This window comes from Artibeus jamaicensis, unplaced genomic scaffold (genome assembly GCF_021234435.1).
Source record: "Artibeus jamaicensis isolate MK-2021 breed Jamaican fruit bat unplaced genomic scaffold, CSHL_Jam_final contig_391, whole genome shotgun sequence".
In the NCBI taxonomy this organism is placed as follows: Eukaryota; Metazoa; Chordata; class Mammalia; order Chiroptera; family Phyllostomidae; genus Artibeus; species Artibeus jamaicensis.
Window position 1 is genome coordinate 21,006,145 of NW_026521814.1, and position 21,533 is coordinate 21,027,677.

At 34.3% G+C, this 21,533-nt stretch overlaps 1 protein-coding gene across 1 annotated transcript in view; it reads left to right on the plus strand.

Annotated features, from left to right (window-relative positions):
• FSIP2 (fibrous sheath interacting protein 2) overlaps nt 1–21,533 on the plus strand; it is a 71,968-nt gene that overhangs the window by 13,949 nt on the left and 36,486 nt on the right. The window contains exons 9-11 of the mRNA XM_037126451.2: nt 511–588; nt 8,803–8,918; nt 10,946–11,052. Coding sequence (XP_036982346.2) covers nt 511–588; nt 8,803–8,918; nt 10,946–11,052 — 301 coding nt within the window. The remainder of the gene's footprint in view (nt 1–510; nt 589–8,802; nt 8,919–10,945; nt 11,053–21,533) is intronic.

Consider the following 21,533-nt stretch of genomic DNA (forward strand, 5'->3'; position numbering starts at 1 on the left):
GCCCTCACACTTTACACCTCAAATAAAAACCCACTGAGCACACATGTTGTGAAGATCCTTTGCCCTCATAAGTGGTTAGGGACAGGAACTATAATCACCTCTATCATGAACAAGGGATATGTAAGTGATTGTTGATGCCAGGCTATGAGGCACATCTAACAACTGCAATAGTGACTGTGGGCTAATGGGCCTCTGGCCAGTAGCTACATTGGTATCCATCACCACACAGAGGAGATTACATTTTACAGTTGAGCTGTGTGTAGCTTTTCCTCTCTGCCAGAAGAAAACTCTGTCCCTCCAAGCATATTATTTAACTTGAATGGATAATATTTCAAGAGTTATGTCTTTCTTTGTATTTCACATCTCTCTCTTTGCTAAAATACCTCCCCACAGTCCCACATATAGATTAACATATGGCTGAATTACTCCAGGGCATGAAGAGATAGTCTATTCTGGGTAATTCTGTCATCACCATTATTAAACATAAATGTTTTATTACATTTCTTTAAGCTTATTTGCCAAAGAAGAAGAAGATTCATGATGATATAAAGACAATTTATCCTGTTGCTGACCAGAAAGCAAACAAAGGTACTTATGATAATTGACTTTTGTGATAAGAAATACTATATAGTGACTTGGGAAAAGACTGTGTTTTGAGGACTTCTTTTGCTTAAATGCAAAGAAATCCTCAAATGACTGTTTTAGAGTGATTCTTGCCAACAGTGATAGAACCTACATTGCTTTCAGAAGCTGAGTTTTAGATATTGATTTAGTGTTTTGAAATTAACATTACATTATCATTTTAGAAAAATTAAATGAAGGGTGTATCACTATTAAATGAACAGTACATGAAAATGAACAATTTGCAAAATAGTTTTTATAATGCTCAAAATGATTTTAGAAAACTCTGAAGTGAGTCATAAATAAAGTACATTAACTGCAAAGCCACCTGGAACCCTGTTGAAGTATATCTTCATTACGTATGTCACCCTGTTACTTCACCTTGTCTAGTAGAGCTCATTGGAACCCAATGACAGCATGAAAATCCCCCAAATATTACACTCCCAAAAGTATAAGATTTTCCAAAGTTAAACAACATTAATCTCCTCCCACTATTAAAATTCCAGGGGAAATTAAAGTATAAAAGTTAAATCACTTTGATCTTATCGGTTAAGATCTAAGGGGGGGAAGTCCAAAATCCTCCCCCGAGTACCTCGTTTGACTAGTCAGTCTCATCAAGGTTCAGGGGCCTGAGAAGAGACAGGGTAGCCTCAGCTGAAGCTCTATTTCATGCCCAGAACCACTGAGGTTGAGTCGGTTCATCTCTAAGCTTTTTGTATCCCATTTTTAAATCCCACAGATTTTTGTACAATACACTGAAATGTTCTTACAATACACACAATTATGACAACACCAGCTACACATCTAATAAAATTTGGACAATAAAACTAAATGATCAGTCTCTAAACCAGTTATATCACATAGGATGATCTTCTAAAACTCTAGTGTTTAATGCAGCCTGGACTGGTCTTACTGATATCAACAAATCCCAGTGGTATTGAAGGAAAAGATGCTAGATGGAAAGTATCATTTTCAAACTCACCAGGGTACCCGTCTAATTGTGACAACTGTCCAGGAATCACACCTGTAGATTTAAGTGTACTTTGGAGGCATATTCTATTAAATGATGAATTCTGAAACTATATTAATACATACCAGGAATGGAGGGGAACTTAGCTACCTACTCTCCACTCTAAGAATGGCATTTGAATCATTCTATTCTGTGAATTTTGGAAATGTACAGAAGTACATCACAAATTATGTATTATTAGAGGTACCAGTGTTTTCCATTCACCAATATCAAACCTTCTCAGTTTCCATTTTATCGTTGAACCATGACTACAGATGCTATACAGTGTCACTGATCTCACACCCTTGGGGCTGAACCCTTTCCAACAGAGTTAACAGCTCTGAATTTTGTATGGTCTCTGCTTCAGATCTTGTCTCTGCATTTTTTCATTCTCAAAGAAAGATCCTGAGGTATTTTGATTTTAAATACCCTAAAACAAAATAGAATTTTTGGTGCAATTTCATAAATTTTAACATATGTGTGGATTTGTATGGCCTTTACCAAAATCCTATAAGAACAGTTCCAATATTCTAAAAATTTTCTTTTGCAGGCACACCTCCCTCCCTCCCAGAATAACCCCAAACAACCACTATATATTCTACATTACCATAGTACTTTCCCCCTTTGGAGGATGTCTTATAAATGGGATCATAAGGTATTCGGCCATTTGATAATGACTTCTTACACTCAACATAATGCCTTGAAATCCATTCAAGCTATTGTATGTCGTTTACTCCTTTTTATTGCTGAGTGGTATTCCATTATATGCATGACCCAGAGATTGTTTATATATTCACCAAAGAACATTTAGGTTGTTTCCAGGTTTTAATGATTATGAATAGAAAGGTTAGTAGTATTTGTATTCAGCGTTTTGCATGAACAAGTACTAGGTCATATGGTAAGTGTATGTTGGTGTTTGTAAAGAACTGCCCCAGTTTTCTAGAGTGCTGTAACATTTTGCATTCCCATCACTAATACAAGGGAGATCCATTTGCTATGCATCCGTGCAACCATTGGTATTATCGGTGACATTTATTTGAGCCATTCTAGTAGATGTAATGGGGTCTCATTGTGATTTTCACTTGCATTTCCGATGCGTATCATACTGACTATTCATGTACCTGTTGCCTTTTGTAAATGTTGCTTGGTAAAGTATCTGTTGAAACTTTTTGCTCATTTTTAGTTAGGTAGTTTTCTTAGTGTTGAGTTTGGGAGTTATTTATGTATTCTAAATATAAGCCTTTTTCAAATATGTGATTTGTATTTTCTGTCTATGATTTGCCTTTTTATTTTCAGTTCCACTGATTATCCCTTACCAATACTGTACTGTCTCAGTTATTGTAGCTCTTTATTGTCTATAAATGAGGTAGAATTCCACTTGTATTTTTTTATTTTTAAAAATTTTATAGCCACTCTAACTCATTTGTTTTTCATATACATTTTATAATCAGCTTGTTTACCAAAGTTATGCTGGGATTTTTTTGGATGAAGTATATTAAATCAATCTACATGTCAATTTGAGGAAAAAATGTATTTACTATGTAGGGTCTTCCAATCCATAAATATGGTATCTCTATTTGTTTAGGTTGTCCTTAATTTCCTTAATACATGCTTTACAGTTTTCAGCATAAAGATCTTATATAAATTGTGTTATATTAATACATAAGTATTTCAATTTTGATGCTGTTGTACATGGTATTTTTAAAATTAGGTATCCAATTGTCTATTGCTATTGTTGTTACTGCATATTTTTGCAAAGAACTTTTAGTTATTGTTCCAGATAACAAGGTGCTTAGTTTTTTACAATCAATTATGAATAAATATTTTATCTCTCTAAGTGAAATATGGAAAACTCACCACTGCATATGTCTTTTTATCCTTCTCACCTTTATTATAGTTCTTATGTATTACATCTACATACGCCAAGTATCCATTTAGGTGATATAATACATTTGGTTTTATATAACTACATAGGAGAAGCATAGTACTGTAAGTACTTAGTTTTCATTTTGGTTTCCCTTTAATTCCTGATATCTCAGGTTTATATTTCTATTTTTTGTCATTATTCAATTACAGTTGTCCCCATTTTTCCCCATTACTTTTCCCCATCCCACCCCCACCTCCAACATTCATTCCTTCCCTTACTCTTGTCTTTGTCCATGGATCCTCTGTGCACGTTCCTTGACAACCCTTCCCCTTCTTTGCCCCATCACTCCTCATCCCCTTCCCCTCTGTTTTTTTCTATTGTTTTTTTTTTCTCAGTCTGTAGAACTTCCCTTAACATCTCTTTTAGTATAGATTTTCTGGCACTGAATTATCTCAGTTTTTCTTCAGCTAAGAGTGTCTTTATTTCACTTCCATTCCTGAAAGAAACTGTTTTTACCTGATATAGAATTATAAGTTGACAGGTATTTTGTTTTTTATTTTTCCAGATCTTAAAAAAAATGTTATTATACTTCAGTGTAGTCACCATGGTTCTAATGAAATAGTTACAGTAGTTGAATATTTTAATCCTCTATAATTAACGTGACATTTTTCTATGGTTCTTTGGCTTTTTTTGTGGGGGTTAGTTTTCAGCAGTTTGATTATGTGTATCTTTGTGTGGGTTTTTTGTTCCCTCCCCCACCCTTTAGCCTTCACTCAGTTTCTTTTCATTGTTTTTATCTGCCAAATTTCCATTAAGCAGACCTTTTTCCTGACAAAGAGAACTACCATATTTTGCCACATATAATGTGCTCCCACACACAATGTACACCCATGTTTTTGGCCCAAACTTTCAGGGAAAAATATTTTGTTTTAATATTTTAATTCAATGTTTTTATTTATTTATATTTAGAAACAAAACCAACTGTCATATTCCCAGGTATTATTTTGCATACAGATATTATTATTGCTTTCTAGAGTTACACTTTTAATGCATATGTATAAATAAAAGAATTAAATTTTTTCTCTTTTTTTAATGTTGGTCAAGTACAGTTGTTTTCATTTCCCCACCACCACCTCCCACTCTCTGTCTTATTCACCTTTGGCTCCGTCCATATGCCCTTCATACATGTTCCTTGATGATCCTTCCCCTTCTTTCCCGTGTTACCTGCCTCCTTCCTCCCCTTCCTCTGGTTCCTGACAGTTTTTTCATTTCAATGAGATATGGAATTAGTACTACCCATACATAATATGCATCCTTATTTTTCCCTCAAAAATCTGGGCAAAAAAGTGCATATTATAGATGCAAAATATGGTACTATTTGAACCTGGTGATTATCATAACCATCATTTTAAAATATATTTACTACACGAATGTGTGCCCTTAAACTATATATAGACATATGTATACATACCATTATTAAGATATTTTAATGTAACTTATAATGCTATTGTAACTTGCTTTTTGAGCTCGGTCTTATGTTACAGAAGTTTTATCTGTGTGCTACTTGACACTTTATTTCATTACTAATCTTATCCCATTATGTGAATATAACACAATTTATACATCTGGGTTTTTTGTTCATAGAACTCTCTGTTATTTGAACAATATTGCATTGAACATTCTTGTACACATAAAATTCCTGGTATGCATGGAAGAGATTCTCTAGGGCTTATATACCTAGGTATAGGATTTCTGAGTCTTGTTTCCTCTTCTGGGAAATTATGTTTTCAAGTATCTTGTCCACTCGCCTACTGTATTAGATCTTTTACAGGTTTGAAAGTTTTTTTTAGTCCTACTAGACATTCATTATTATATACATAGGTATGGCATAGGAAAATTATTCCAAATTATGGTTTATTTCTATTCTTTTTGTCTTTGTGATATACAGAAGCTCTTAATTCAAGGTAATATAGTTTTGCATTTTTTCCTTCATGGTTTGTATATTTTGTTACTTTTTATTTGAAGTTTATTTGCATGAGTTCTCTTTGATATGGCAAAAGTATTATTCTTTTGTCTTATTTATATGGCAAATATTCTTACATTTTTGTCAATGACTTTTTTTAGCTTTTTTAATTAAGCATTTCAAACATTTAAAACCCCCAATAGAACCCTTATATGCCTATCACTTCCCTTCACAATAACTCATGCAAAACTGTGCCTTGTCTGCGCACTCAATCTCTTCCTGCTGTCCTATTGTTTTAAAGCACATCCCACGCAGAATAGCATTTCATCCATCAATATGTCAGTGTGTATCTAACAGATAAGGATTATGTTTTAATACATAACCACAGTACCATTTTCACATTGCACAAATTAATAGTTCCCTAATGTGATTAAATATTTAACCACTAATTTTCTAATATCATGAATTTTATTAACAGTGATTGATATTAGTTTGAATCTGCATTGGCATCCATTGCAAGTTTGTTCTGTGTGTCCCTCGACCTTTCTTCCTCCCTCTTTTTATAAACTACAATGTATTTGTTGAATAAGCTGAATTGCTTGTCCTGTTGTGTCCCTCTCAGACTGGACTTTGCTGATCGCATCTATATGGTATAGTTAAGTGTGTTATTTCTTCTGTTCTTATAAAATATTGGTTAGATCAATATACCCTCAGGTTCAATTTTTAGTAAAACTGGTTCACAGATGACAGTGTGTCTTTCTCTTGGGAGGCATAGAATATCTCATTGTCTTTCTCTCTGTGATGTTAGCAGCCATTTATATTCAAAACCTAGATCTAATATTTAATTATGGGCTGCAATATTGGGATATTTTAAATTCTATCATTTCTTCTTTCTAAATAGGCTGGAATACTTCTATAAAAAGAAACTTCAACTATTGTTTGGTTACAGTGTGGCATAGGATATTTAGGAAAAGCAGACTGATGCTTAGTATTTGGCCATCATTTATCAGTTTACACTATAAAAATGGTTTGTTAGCATCCTCCAACATTGAACAATTATTTGTGTGTATGTGTGTGTCAGTCTGAGTTCATAAATTTAAATAAATTTGATGTGCTTCAACACACTGTTGTTACTGTGTTCACTGATGCTGATGTTGTGACAGCTCTGGCCAGTGGGAACCCCCTCACTACTACTACTCTTTGCATCATCTGCAACATAAGCTTAGAGATTCGGGGCGGCTTCTTTTCTCTCTGGGAAGAAAGTATTATCCAGTGTACCTTGTACATGTTCAATTGCTTCCGCATGATTGCTATTGGTATCTTTGAAAAGATAAAGTGACCATGTATAGATGGACCTATTTATGAACATTCTCTTCTTCTTTATTATTCCATCTTTCTGAATGAAAATTCATTATACTCTTAACTACTGTAGGCTTATAACAAATCTTGTATTTGGCAGTGTGAGTTCTCTAACACTTGTTATTGCTCATGATTTACTTACTTTGCTAGGGACTTTGCATTTGTATAAAAATTTTAAAACAAGTTTCTCAATATCTACAACATAGTCTGCTGGAATTTTATTTGGATTCATGTTTCATTTCTTTCCCTTCCTAGCTAGGACCTCCAAGTTGGTGTTAAAAAAAATGGTGATTGTGTATCTTAATCTTGTTCTAAAACTTAAAGGAAGAGATATATATATAAATTAGAATATTAGTTCTAGTCTCTTAAAGATATCTTTTCAGAGAAAGGACATGACCCCATATTTCTAGTTCACTAAAAAGTTTTGTCATGAATAAGTATTTAACTTTATCATATTTACGCATCATTGACATATCTGAATTTTCTCTTCCTTTCACTTAATGTGGTTAATTACTCTGACCTATTTTTGAATGTTAAACCAACCTTGCATCCTTAGGAGAAACTTCACTTATTTATTATGCATTATCTTTATCATATATTATTATTTCAGGTTAGTATTTTTTTATATTTTTGCTCATGAGCAACATTGACTGAGGTTTTTTTTTCCTGTAATATCTTGAAATGATTTTGCTATCACAGTAGTCCTGGTTCTAAAGTACAATTCAGAATAGGCATTCACTGCTCTTTCATTTTTCAGAGGAGTTTGTGTAGAATTAGTGTAATTTCTTCTTAGATGTTTAATGTAATTCAGAAGTGAAGTCACTTGAGCCTGGAGTTTTCTTTGTGGAAATGTTTTTAACAACATATTTAAATTCTTTAATATATATGAGATTCTTTATATGATCTATTCATGAATGAAATTTTGTAGTTTATTTTGTTCTAAGTATTTGTCCCTTGCATATATTTTTTAAAAAATTATTGCGGATGCAGGAGAGTGATGGAGGGAAAAGGCAAGCAACTGTACTTGAACAACAATAAAATAAAGAAAATAAATAAATAAATAGAAAAATGTATCGTCATACATTTTTAATAGTTTTCCTTTGTTATTATGTTTAGTATTTTTTGTAAACTCTGTTATACTGCTATCTCCAATTTAATTATTGCTAGAAATTTGTGTATTTTTTTCTGACCAATCTGGCTATCCCTTTATGAACTTTTCAGAGTTGGATGTTAGTTTTGTTTTTTTCTCTTGCTTTTTTATTTTTTTGATTTTCATTTTGATCCTTACCAATTTCTTTCTTATGCTTACTAAGTATTGACAAGATATGAAAGAATTAAAATGCTGATGCACTGGTGAATGCTATGTAAAATGGTAATCTCACTTTGGGAAAAATGTGTGGCATTTTTTAAGTTAAACACATACCTACCATATGACCTAATATTCTACTACTAGGTATTTACCCAGTAGAAATGAAACAAATGTCTACACAGAGACTTGTTCATGAAAGACATAAAGTTTTAGTTACAAGAGGCCAAAATTGTAAATAATCTGAACAACAGGGAGTATGTAAAAAATTGTGATGTATTCATTCATACACTGAAAATATATGGAAAAAATTTATTAACACATGCGACATTATGCTGAGTGAAAAAAGCAAGGCAAAAACAAAAAGGTCACAACACTGTCTGATTTCATCCATATAAAATTCTAGAGAATTCAAAACCATTTCATGTGATGCCGGACCATGCTGTCAATGAATGGGAGGGTTTACAAGTGGACGAGGACACATCTGAGGGTATCGAAAGTGTTATTTTGATTATAGTGATGATTTCACAGTAGTATACATTTTAAATGTGATAAAAACAACAATAAAGTAATTTTAAAAAATACATTCAATTTAAATAAACACAGTTTACTGCATTTCAGTCATTTTTCAATAAGCTGTTAAAAAACTAGTGTTTCTTTCTTCCATTTGCTTTTAGAACTCAGAACAAATGTTATTCAACAATCACTAAATATGTCAAAGAATGTTGGGAAAAAACCAGTAACTCCAGTTGTTTGTCAGTCAAATATACAAGATAACAATACTGAGCAAAAGGTATAAAATTGTGTGTCAAACTTTTATATGGTGATTATTAACTTATCTAGTTCACTTTCACTTCTATTAACTACCTCTTTCCCTACAAGCACAGTACTGATTGGTTGGGAATATTAAGGTCTATTCATGAGACATGATTTCTGAAAGTGTAGAGTTAACTTTATGGTCCACTCATTATGTAATTTATCAGAAACTAATCTAAACAAATACTTAGCAATAATAATGATAATACTAAGCGATACTTATTGAGTATATCCTCTTGGCCAAGCCCTGAACTAAGCCAGAAGGAAGGGAAATGAGAAAATTGGGTCACACAAAATACAAAGATAAAAAGACAATCATTGAGGACTCATTGTCAAGTGGACCTAAGAAACACTGTAAAATGGTGTTTACACTAAAATGAAATTCTGGAGTGATAAGTTTTATTTTGATTCTAAGCAATGTGTTCATTAAGCATTAGATTAGATTGGAATAGATTGGATTTTCTTGCCCTGAAACAAACTGAATTATTGTACAGCTTTAGAACCAATCATTGAATAGTCTCCATGATTTAAACAAAATATTGAATATTGGAAGAGGAACACTTTAGGACATTGCTACATACTGAACTCAATTTCAAAATAGTTAAATTTGAGATCCCTGGGAAATGTATTCTAGGAGGTTCATAAGATGTAGTGTCCCTGAGACAATTTTCATGAGATAATTAAGGGATGGAGGACAGGGGAATTCTGTATCTGGTTGATAGAAGGCAAAATCTCTTTAAAAAGTATAGTTACTAATGAATATTTTTTTCTTTAATGTTGTACCATATAGAAAGATGGATCCATAAGTAAAAAAACAAGTATTTGTAATGATAGAGGTAAGAAAATGAAAAATATAATTATTTTCTTATTTGTTAAGGATATATTATGATTTCATCATAGTTTCCAACCTATTTATTTTACTAGATTTCATAAATTATAGTTGTCTTAGAGAACAAAACATGGTATAAGATTGTTTTTGATCATAGATGTTATAATTAGCTAAAATATTTGAGCAATTGCTTGATGAGTATGGCTTTTGAAATTTGCAAGGTGTGAAAGTTAGGGTCCCTGTTGTGGCTATTTATAACAATAGGTAGGGGAAGTTACTGACACATAATGGGTCACTAATTTACAGTACAAAAATCTGGAAGATCCATATGGGAACCAGTGCCATCGATTTCCCACAGACAATAACCCTATTTCCCACATCCCCTTGAGTAGGATGTACATTGACTTAAGTTTTTAATGTGCCTTGTTATATTTCTGGGCATTACTAAAAAGCTCCTTCCTATGCTTGTCAGAGAATATCAGACATCTCCATCCAGTGGCCAATAGCCACTTCAAATACAACACAAAATTAAATTCATCATCTTCCTGATCCTTCTGTTTTCACCCAGGAACAAAACCTGAGTTATCTTTGACTCTTCCTCTGTCTTGTACTTCGCATCCCAAACTTGCCACTTCTGTATAATCTACCTTCTTAATTTACCCTGCCCTCTCCTCTTTCACATTCCTGCACCCTCTGCCTTGTTTTCTCCATCCTTTAATATTTTAGTACCCTTCCTCCAATCTCTTCCTCCTTTTTTAAATTCACCCTATGTTTGCTGTGAAAACGTTTTTCCTAAAAAACAGCCTGGTTATTTAAATAGTGAGTGGTTTTTCCATTGCAGACTGAATGAAATGCAGTTATTTCTGGCCAAAGTCTTTGGTTAGTTATACAGATTAAGCTGGTCTTAAAATTCAGTAAGTTAGGATCGAGGTTGAAGAATTTGAGACTTTTCTTTGGAATCAGTGGTGAACCACTCATAATTTGTAGGCCATGAACATCAAAAAAGGTCCTGTTATCCTTCTGGATACATCCTAAACTCAAATAAATCCCTCATTGTGGTAATCCAGTGATTGTGATGGTTTAGCAGGAAGAACACTCGATCAATTCTATTAATATTCACCTTCATTCCAGCAATATTACCTTCTCATATTTAAAAGTATCTCTTCTTTTTCTAGGAACTCTGTGCATTTCACCTCAAGATTCAGTTACTTCAGGTCAAACTTCACCCACAAGAAATTGTCCCAGATCTTCACAGTCTAATATGGCTCCTCCAAAATTTGAGGTATGTAGTCTTCCTTTTACCCCAAATGCAAACAGAATTAATCTGGTACCATCTTAACATCATCACTGATATGAAAAAAATCATTCATAAAGTGACTATGTGAAAGAACCCTAACCCTGAAATTAGTACCCTGTAATTACATTTTAATAGCCTTAGGATAGTCTTCCTAGGGTACAACATGGTACTCTATAGTTGTACCTGTAACATTAAAAGGAAGTATAAAATTGGCTTTCTTTGATTGGTTTTGCCTAGTACTGATAGGTTGTTTAGAGACACCCACACTGTCCCTCCCCATTCCTTTTTGACCAGTGATGAGTTACCTGCTGTTGGAAAGTTACCAGCAAAGAGTCAGGATACAGCTTGTTGTTATAGGTATTAAAATCACATCTTCCATTCCACTAGTAGCACAGTGTTCACTGGTTAAACTGTGCTGAAGAGGGAACATGGTTTTAAAGAGACTTCAATAAACTGAAAATTGGTTAAATTTTTTCAAATAAATTTGGAAAATGGCATCATTTTCTGTGTTCTCTGATGCAGGAGTCCCCAACACCTGGGCCATGGACTGGTACCAGCCCATGGCCTGTTAGGAACTGGGCCACACAGCAGAAGGTGAGAGCCGGGCAAGTGAGCAAAGCTTCACTTGTATTACTGCCTGAGCTCCACCTCCTATCTCCACCCCTCCCCTGTCCGTGGAAAAATTGTCTTCCACAAAATTGGTCCCTGGTGCCAACAAGGGACTGCTGCTCTAGTGCATAATATGGATTCTGTCAGGAAAAAGTTCAGGCATTGTTAATGTAATGAGAACAGTTTGCATGGCATCGATATAACCTGGTAACCAAGGAGAATGTACTGGGATGTGCATGCATGAACAGTGATACTTCTCTATATTAGTCAGTGGGAACGGTAGATGCCATTGAGTGAACATGTGTACCTTGTGGCTGTAACATTCAAAATGACTGAGTGACTAGAACAATGAATCTGCATCAGATTTTGTGTTAAGCCTGAACATTTCCCTGGAGACACTATTTGGATGATTTGGAAGGCCACAGCTATGGGGTGTGGGATTGGCAGCTTTATCACAACAGTGTGCCTGCTCATGTGTCATGCAGAGATTTTTGGCAAAGCATCACATCATCCAGGCAATTCAGTGACCCCCTACAGAACATATTTTGTGCCCTGAGTCTTTAGAATTTTCCCAAAACTAAAATCACCTTCGAAAGGGAAGAGATTTCAGACCATCAGTGAAATTCATGAAAATACAGTGGGGCAGCTGATGGCAATTGGGAGAACTGCGTGAGGTCCCAATATGTCTACTTTAAAAGGAACCAAGGTGTCACTGTCCTATATACAATGTTTCTTGTTTCCTGTATCTGCTTCTATAAATGTCTCCATTTTCCATAACATATGGCTGGATACTTTTTGGGCAGGCCTTGTACATGGCAGACTACATTGTACATCACTTTTACAAGGTAGTATATTTATTCTCATGTTTATTATGCTTCTCTGTAAGGGCGTTTTATTATAAATAACATTTTAAAGTTCAATGTTCTATGTCAATATCTACCTTACGTGCGTCTTAAGAGTCATAAAAATATTTCTTAACAGCTCTGACAAAGCTCTCATATTGCTCAACAAATTTCTAAACCTATGTCTTTTTACTAAAAACAGACAAAACAACTCCTTCAAAAACAGTGTCTAGATTTTATAATTTACTTTTTTGGGGTATTAAGAGTGTTATTAAATTTGCCATTCACATAATCTCAAATGAGTATCAAAATGTCTACAAATATCTAATTTATGAGAAATTGCATTTTATTAATGTAATTATTCATCCTGTTTCCAACATGTTGTACATGGACTACCACTGTCAGAAAATGTAGTTCTTGTGGTCTATGTTCCTCCTTCAGAATTGGTAAAAAGAAAAGTCTATTGCTCTGGATTTACCTCCCTGAGCAGATTAAATTCTTGGAGAAGTCTACAGAGCTACATCCCTACACATTCAGAGAAACTATTCTGTCTTCCAGCTCTTTTAGACCTTTCTATCGTTAGCTTTGCTAAAAAAAACAAAACCTATTCTTTTGCCCTATTGAGTTGATTGACTTCCTTACTAATCAATGCACTCCAGAAATAGTTAATTTTTGAATACCAGTGAAACTATGGTGCAGAAAAGAGTTGACATAGCAGACTTGAGACCTCTGTTTTTAAAAAGGTCTTCTTGCAAGGTATGCCTTAGGCCAGTGTTTGGGAATTTGGATTTTCTAATATTCCCTGATATAGAACTTTTCCAAACTGAGTAGGTGGGACACTGTACCTAAACCTTGCAAAGAATGTAATTTTTGCCAAGCATCTGATTGCCACTTGGGAGGCTGGAACTTTGGCACGCACTAAGGCAGGGGTGTCTTCATGACCGGCCTTCAGTAAAAACCTTGAGTGCTAAGTTTCTACTGTATTTTCCAGGGCATGAAAATGACATATTTCTGCATTTTTTATTGCTGGAGAAAGGAACATGATCAAGCATGTCCTCCCACAAGAGGGAGAGAGTGTAGGGAAGACAATGCATAGATTTTTCCAGACTTGGCCTCCTTATTTTTTCCTCAATGGTCTTAGAGTGTATCCTTTATTTTGTAATAAATATTAGACATAAACACAAATATACTCTGAGTCCCATGAGTCTTAACAAATCACCAAATGTGTGAGTAGTCTTGAGGAACACCTATGATATAACCATGACATTTTAAATTCTGTAAATTATAGATTGATTATAAGCAGCAAAAATATGTGTACTTCTTAAAAATTGACATTTAAGGGAAATCCTCAAAATCTTAAATTTGTATGTTTAAATATGTGTGTATTGATGTTCAAATCCTGGAAAAAATCATTTTGGGATGTTTGTTTGTTTTGTCATTTGGATTATACAGAAGGACATAAATTCCGATTGGAGTAAAAAGCAAAACAAGAAATTAAGCGACTTCTGTGAATCAGGTAAACATCAGCAACAGCTACTGAGTCAATTATGTGATCTTTTAAATCAATATCTCAATCGAGCCCCTTATTCATGCTGGGTATGGTGCTGAATATTGAAAGAAGAAAACCTATTGTTCTTATCCAAGACTGTTAAGGTGAAGTGAGGAGATAGGCATGTCAATAACCACAACTCAAAATGATCCGTACAATAAAGGCAATAGGTATATGCAAATCAGAGCAAGTAGAGAGAAGACAGTGCCTTGGTCTACCTAGGGGTAGTCAGGGAAGCTTTTATAGGATAAACATAATCGAGGCCCTGGACAGGTAGCTCAGTTGGTTGGAGCGACACCCTGATATGCAAGGTTGCAGGTTTTATCCTCAGTCTGGGCACTTACAAGAATCAACCAATGAGTTCATGGGTGGGTAAAAAAATAAATCAATTTTTCCCTCTCCCTTCACTCTCTAAAATCAATGAATGAAATTTTTTTAAAAAAGGAATAGACATAATTAAGGCATACTATCTTCCCCATTCAGGAATAAATTGTGTTTATCATAGTAAAATTTTAATATTTTAAATCAAATCTCCTTTATCCTATTGCTTATGTTGATTTTTAAAGTCATTATGTTAAATAATAGTAATTCGATCATATGTACTATTCTTTTTCTATGTATCTGAATCCATTATGCCAGTTTCTTGTTTTACATTTTTGTTTCTTTAGTCATTGTAGTGATTGTTGCATAATTTCCATTTCTCATAATTTTTTTTTCCATATAAAAGTTGTGCTATTCTCATAAGTATCAATCCTTTATTATCTACTGGAAGAGCTACAGAGAATATTGGATTAATTTTTTCCTTGAAGATTTTGTAGAATTTACTGGTGAAGCTATCAAGGCTAGGAGTTTTCTTTGTTAGGCAGTTTTTAATTAAATTAAAAAAATTAAATATATGGTTATTTAGTTGCTACCCTTAGTAAGTTATCTTTTTCAAGGAATGAATTACTTTACCTAAGTTTTCAAATGTATCAGCATAAAATCATTCATAATATATTACTTTGTGAATATATTTCTTATACTAATATTTTACTGTTTTAGAATTAAAGCCTTTCAGGAAATACAAATTTTTGTGTTCAGTAAATAATCTAAAAGCACACAAATCTGTGTAACCTCAGGTATGAACATGAAATATAAAATAATCTGTACTGCCAAAGCCCCATGTTTTTCTTTTTCAAATCAGAACATCCTGCCTCCTTCTCTCATAACTATTCTCTTGATTTCTACCACAATATTAGTATTGCCTTCTTTTGAAATTTATATAAATGGAATCAAGGTGTATATATATATATTATTTCTGGTTATTTCTCTTCATATATTTCTGAGTATCATCACTCTCTTTGTGTGGAGTTGTGATTTATTTTTATTGTTGTATAGTTTATGAACTACACTATTTATTCTACTGTTCACAACTATTTGGATTTTTCCAGATGAGTTGATAAAAGGAACTCTGTGCCTATTGGATATATATCTAAGAATAAAACCACTGGGCCATTTTGTATATATGTGCATGTTCAACTGTAGTAGATGATGCTCAAGGTATTTCTGAAAATCTTACGCCCCTTCAGAAATCACAGGAGAGTTCTTGTGATTTGATATCCTCAACTCTTGATGCTTTATTATTTAATTTTAGCCATTCTGGTGGGTTGGTATCTCACTGAGGCTTGAATGAACATTTCCCTTATTAGCAATGAAGTTTCATATCTTTATTGGCCATCTGGAGATCCAGGTTTTGAAGGTTTTGTTTCCATCTCTTACCCAGTTTTCCATCCTGCTGTGCCTCTGTTGCTTGCTGATTTGTAAGCAGGTTTTGTTGCATTCCAGACGATGACTCCTTTGTTGAGTATAGTGATGCTTTATATCCTCATGCTATATGCCTTTCCTCTTCTTTTTTATTATGAATTTTGAAGAATGGGTTATTATTCAAGTTATATTTTATTTTTGATTAGTTATTCCCCTCTCCTGTGGAAGAAATCTTTTCCTAGCCAACATTCATACATAATCTTTTTTATTTAGGAAACTTTTGTGAGAAAACTTAAGTTCTAGTTTATTAGCAAATTCCAATTATGCAATATAACATTATCAACCACAGAAATTATGTGCTACATCAGATCCTCAGACTTTACTAATCTTATAACTAAAGGCTGGCCCTTTACCAGCCTTTCCCTATTTCTTTCATGCCCCAGCCCTTGGCAACCACCATTCTACTCTCTATGTCTAGGAGTACAACTCTTTTGTAAAAAAATTAGATTCTTTATAAAAAATATGTGTCTTTGGTTTATTTTAGTTAGCTTAATATCCTACAGGTTCTCCATGTTGTCACAAATATTAGCTTTCCTCCTTTTTAAGGCCAAATATCATCACTGTGTGTTTGTGTCTGCGTGTATGCATACACACATATATATCACATTTTTATGCACTTATTCACCAACAGATACTTAGATTGTTTCCATATCTTGACTGATGTGAATGCTACTGCTGTGAATATGGGAGTACATATATCTCTTCAAGATGTACCTGCAGGTGGAGTTGAGAGATCATATGATAGCTCTATCTTTAATTTCTTGGGGAACCTCCCTAGTGTTTTCCACGGTGGCTGCACCAATTTCCATCCCCACCAACAGTGCACAAGGGTGTTCTTTCTCCACATCCTTGCCCATATTTGCTATGTCTTGTCTTTTTTGATAATGACCATTCTGATAGGCGTGAGGCTTTGATTTGCCTTTCTCTGATGATCAATGACATTGCACATCTTCTTATATGTCTGTTGGGGAACTCTTACTTTTAATTACCCATCGGGTTTAATATCCCCTGTTGTCTTACACCTTCTGACCCACGGTTAAGCTTGCAGACATGGTCAATGGCTATAAGACAGGCATCAGCTTCAATAATTGCTAACTAGTGCAGGTCTGTGTTTCCCCCCATTTTTACTCTCAAGGATTTTTCTTACCTCCTTGAAGGCCTATCTGTTCTTAAGGAAAAGGTTGTAATGTTTCATACAGAATTGTAGGCATAAATTATTTTATAATATTTACTCTGGCCTATTACTAAAAATTGATAGGAGTGTTTTGCTTTATTATTTTGCTTTTAAAATAGTGTTGACTTCATATTTAACTCCTAGGGTGTGTGTACCCTTGCTCCAGTTGCTTCTCCTCCAAAACTGAACACACACAAAAACAAATTTACACCAACCAACTCAAAAGATTTCATAAGATTTAAGCAAGACTTTTTATACAAATTATGGGTACCTGTTAGTCACTCATTCATTGGAAGAAACAAGTGTTGCCATTTAAACTTGACTTTGAGCTGGCTATAATTATTAATACTACTATCTGTAAACAGGACAGTCTGTTTGTCTAAAACTTCTATTCATTTAAGTATCTGCATAGTTGAAACACAGCAGTCCAGCATGCCTGTAGAGATGTTCTGCACAGGCACTTATATGTCATCTTCATTCAGAGTATTTACTGCAGTTTGGTGATGGAATCTTGCTAAACTGCACACCAAGCAAGTTAGAAAGTATTTGAGTGGTAAGAGAGTAATGACAGACAAATCAGTAAGTGTTGAGGAAACATATTAATTAAATTAGGTATTCAACCAATAAACATTATTAAATACTTAATATGTGTTAAGCTCTAAAGATATGGAGGCAAATTTATGTCATATCCAGGAAGACAAAAGAATAAGCAGTTAATTACACCATAGCATTATAAGTTTTATAAGGATGCTTTAAGAAAAATAGAGAAGGGTGTTTACTGAGACAAGTTTTGTGGAAGACTTTCTGGAGGGCTTAAAAAATTGAGAAGTTAAAAGAAGACATAAAGTGTTCTACACAAAGGAAACAGCGAAAACAAGGGCCCAGAGGCTTGGAAAACATGGTATATTTAGGAAATTAGAAGTTATCCTGTGTGTTTGCACCATAGAATACATCTGAAAGACTAGTCAGAGAAGACCCTGGACAGGTAGGTAAGAGCACCAGAGTTCGTGGTGTATTTTATGCCTTGCTAAAAAAGGCGGATGTCATGGTAGAGCTCCTACAGACTTTTTTTAATGAATTTATTTATTTTTAATGTTACTGATTTTTAGAAATTTTTATTTAGTTATTTTTCAAGTACAGTTTTTTGTCTATTTCTCCCATCCCAGCCCCTCCCAGGCCCCATGCTCCCCACCTCCCTCCCATTTCCACCCCCCTCAGTTCTCGTCCCTGTGTCCTTCCTATTTGTTTCTCCAGATCCCTCCCCCTTTTTCCCCTTAAATTCCCTCCCCTCTCCCCTCTGGTCACTGTCCCCTTGTTCTCTATTTCAGTGTCTTTGTTTTTTTTCTGCTTGCTTGTTTGTTTTATTGTTTAGCTTCCTGTTAAAGGTGAGATCATATGGTATTTGTCTTTCAACACCTGGCCTATTTCACTCAGCATAATGCTTTCCAGTTCCATCCATGTTGTTGCAAAGGGTAGTAGCTCCTTCTTTCTCTCTGCTGCATAGAATTCCATTGTGTATATGTACCACAATTTTTTGATCCATTCATTTACTGACGGGCACCTAGGTTGCTTCCAACTCTTGGCTATTGTACATCCAGAGACACATGAAGAGATGCTCAATATTGTTAGCTATCAGAGAGATGCAAATTAAAACCACAATGAGATACCACTTTACACCGGTCAGGATGGCTATCATAAACAAAGCAACAAACAACAAATGTTGGAGAGGTTGTGGGGAAAAGGGGTCCTTAGTTCACTGTTGGTGGGATTGCAGACTGGTACAACCGTTATGGAAAACAGTATGGAATTTTCTCAGAAAAATAAAAATCGACCTGCCTTTTGACCCAGCAATTCCACTGCTAGGATTATACCCCAAGAATCCTAAAACATCAATCTCAAAGAACCTATGCATCACAATGTTCATAGCAGCACAATTTATAATATCCTACAGACTTTTAAACAAGGTGGTGACAACAGAGAATGAGTACTTACTAGAGGATATAACTACAATTTTATAAGAGGTATAATTAAAATTTTATACGTTTTATAAGTTTATGCTGGGGAAAGATACAAATTAACTGTACTTTTCCTCTTCGGATAAATAGGACCTCAGGCTTCTGCCATACCCCAGTGTATTTTCCCTTCTCGTGTTTCATCAAATATGTAAGTAGATAAGGAGATTAATGTGTTCTTATAAGTTAATATTTTAATAATTACATTACTTCTATTCAACAGTGAAATATGTGGGATCTCCCTCATAGTTCTACTTGGATTTTGTGATAATTTGATCTTTTGGTAAATTTTAGCACTGAGATTAAATTGTAAAGACAAAGGGAATGTTCTTCTTCCTTCTCTATTTTCTTACCCTCATTGTGGTTCTACACCTTCCTACATTCAGGGCCTTCATGCCACTTTCAGGTAATGTGTCCTACCATGACTCTCCTCTTCAAGTGGCTTTTTAGGATTTTTGTCCTTTTACCTTTCTCTTTCAAATGTGTACCATTCCTTAAGCGTTTACAGATTATTGGCTTCCTAAGGATGGTAAGTGATGTTACTATAAGTATTAATGACTTAAACATTTATTCCTTTTAAATTTTATTAAAATTTATTGGATTTGCTGTATAATCCAATATCATAATCTCTAATGATAGAAATTACAAGTCTTTGAGAAAGAAGTTTTAGGAATCGAGGGACATTTATTCTTCAAACCTTGGTGATCACCTGTTCTGTTGGTGTTTTTATATGGTTTTTTCAACTTTAAATGAGAGAGACTTTATCTTAGACCCAATACTATCACCTTTAAAAGAAATCTACATGCCACATAAGGTCCAGGGTACACACTTTACAAATTTCAAATCTTTACAAAAATGGTTGGTTAAAATTAAATGGTATAGGGTGATAAAAAGTGACTTATTTAGACCAAAATTCCCCGAAGGAAAGATCTTCACTTTAGGACTGATGGAGGTCAGTTTGACTGACCTACTGAGGGTTCATGGCCCCATAGCACTATAACAGATGCAGAAGGAAGAAAAGTGCCCAGGTTAAACAGACAGAACAAGGTGAAATAATGATGAGCATATATACAAAGTAACCATTCTTTGTTTACTGAAAAAGTTTTATTTAGAGAAAATATATCTGCCTCTTTATTTTAAAGAATTGGAAGAGGCTTATAATAATGTTTTAATCCTTGTCTCTTTATTTTTCCTCACCCAAGATTACAGAACTACAGAGTTACCTGAATATTTCATAGCAAATACTTTGCAAACTCTTTTATTAAAATTTTAGGTCAGCTAAAATGAATAAATCTGTATGACCTGGAGCCTCTTCATCACTCCCTGCCAAACTGACAGGAATAAAATACTTTCAGCTGCACTCACCCAACCAACATCAGGTCAGGGTACAAACAAAACAACGGCTACCAGTGCTTACCAGTCTCTCTCTGTCCCTCTTACACTTGCCACAGTCTTCTGATTTAACTTTAGATTCCATGACTGTACTATAGAATCATCGCTTTTGTTCTACCATCCACCTCCCTCTTCTCTATTGCTTAGTTCCAATTTTTCTAATGGTAGCATATATTCAGAAAGCTTTCTAAAATATACGTGGAAATTTAGAACCCAAATAATGAAGGCAAAGCAATGAACAGTGGGATAAGCAGAGTTGCAAAAGTTAAGCATTGCACTTAAATAATAAATTCATATTAGTGAAGGAAGACATAAGTAGTGACAGAGTCAAGAGAGCAATAAATCTGCTGCTCTGCCAACTAAGGTCAGAAATTTGTAGTTTATTTATTGGATGACATTAATAAACTGCCATTTATTGACATGGTTTTGAGAGGGAATGTAATGGTCAAATTAGCATACAGGATGGATAACTCTGGCAGCAATATATAAGAAAAACTGAAGGCAAAATATTTAGGAACCACTTCTAAAGCTCTTTTAGTGACCTAAACAAAGACTTCCTTTTATATAAGACTAGGCCCAAATCTAAAACACTTAAAATGGGAATTTATTTATAAAACATTTAATGAGGACCTAGTATGTTCAAAATATAGTGCTAGATGTTAAGCAGACAGAACAGTGAACAAATATGTCCCTGTGGTGGTGAGGTGGTACTTTTCAGGGACACTATGGAGCTGTAGAAAGGGGTCAGGAGGAGGAGAAATTAAAATACCACAAAGCTCACTATTCTTACCTAGATGAGCCATTTTTCTTAAAAAACACATTCTGCATTTCTGAACACCATTAAGTAATTTTCAGAGTTATGAAAACATTCACCATGAAATTATGAAAAAAATTTCTGACTCTGGCCATTATGGCTCATTTCATTAGGGCAACATCCTGTAAACCAAAAGGTCATGGATTCAATTCCCAGTCAAGACATGCCTGCGTTGTAGGTTTGGACCCAGTCAGGGCACCTACAAGAGGCTTCTGATTGATATTTTCGTTTTCCATCAATGTTTTTCCTCCTCTCTTTCCTCCTCCCTTCC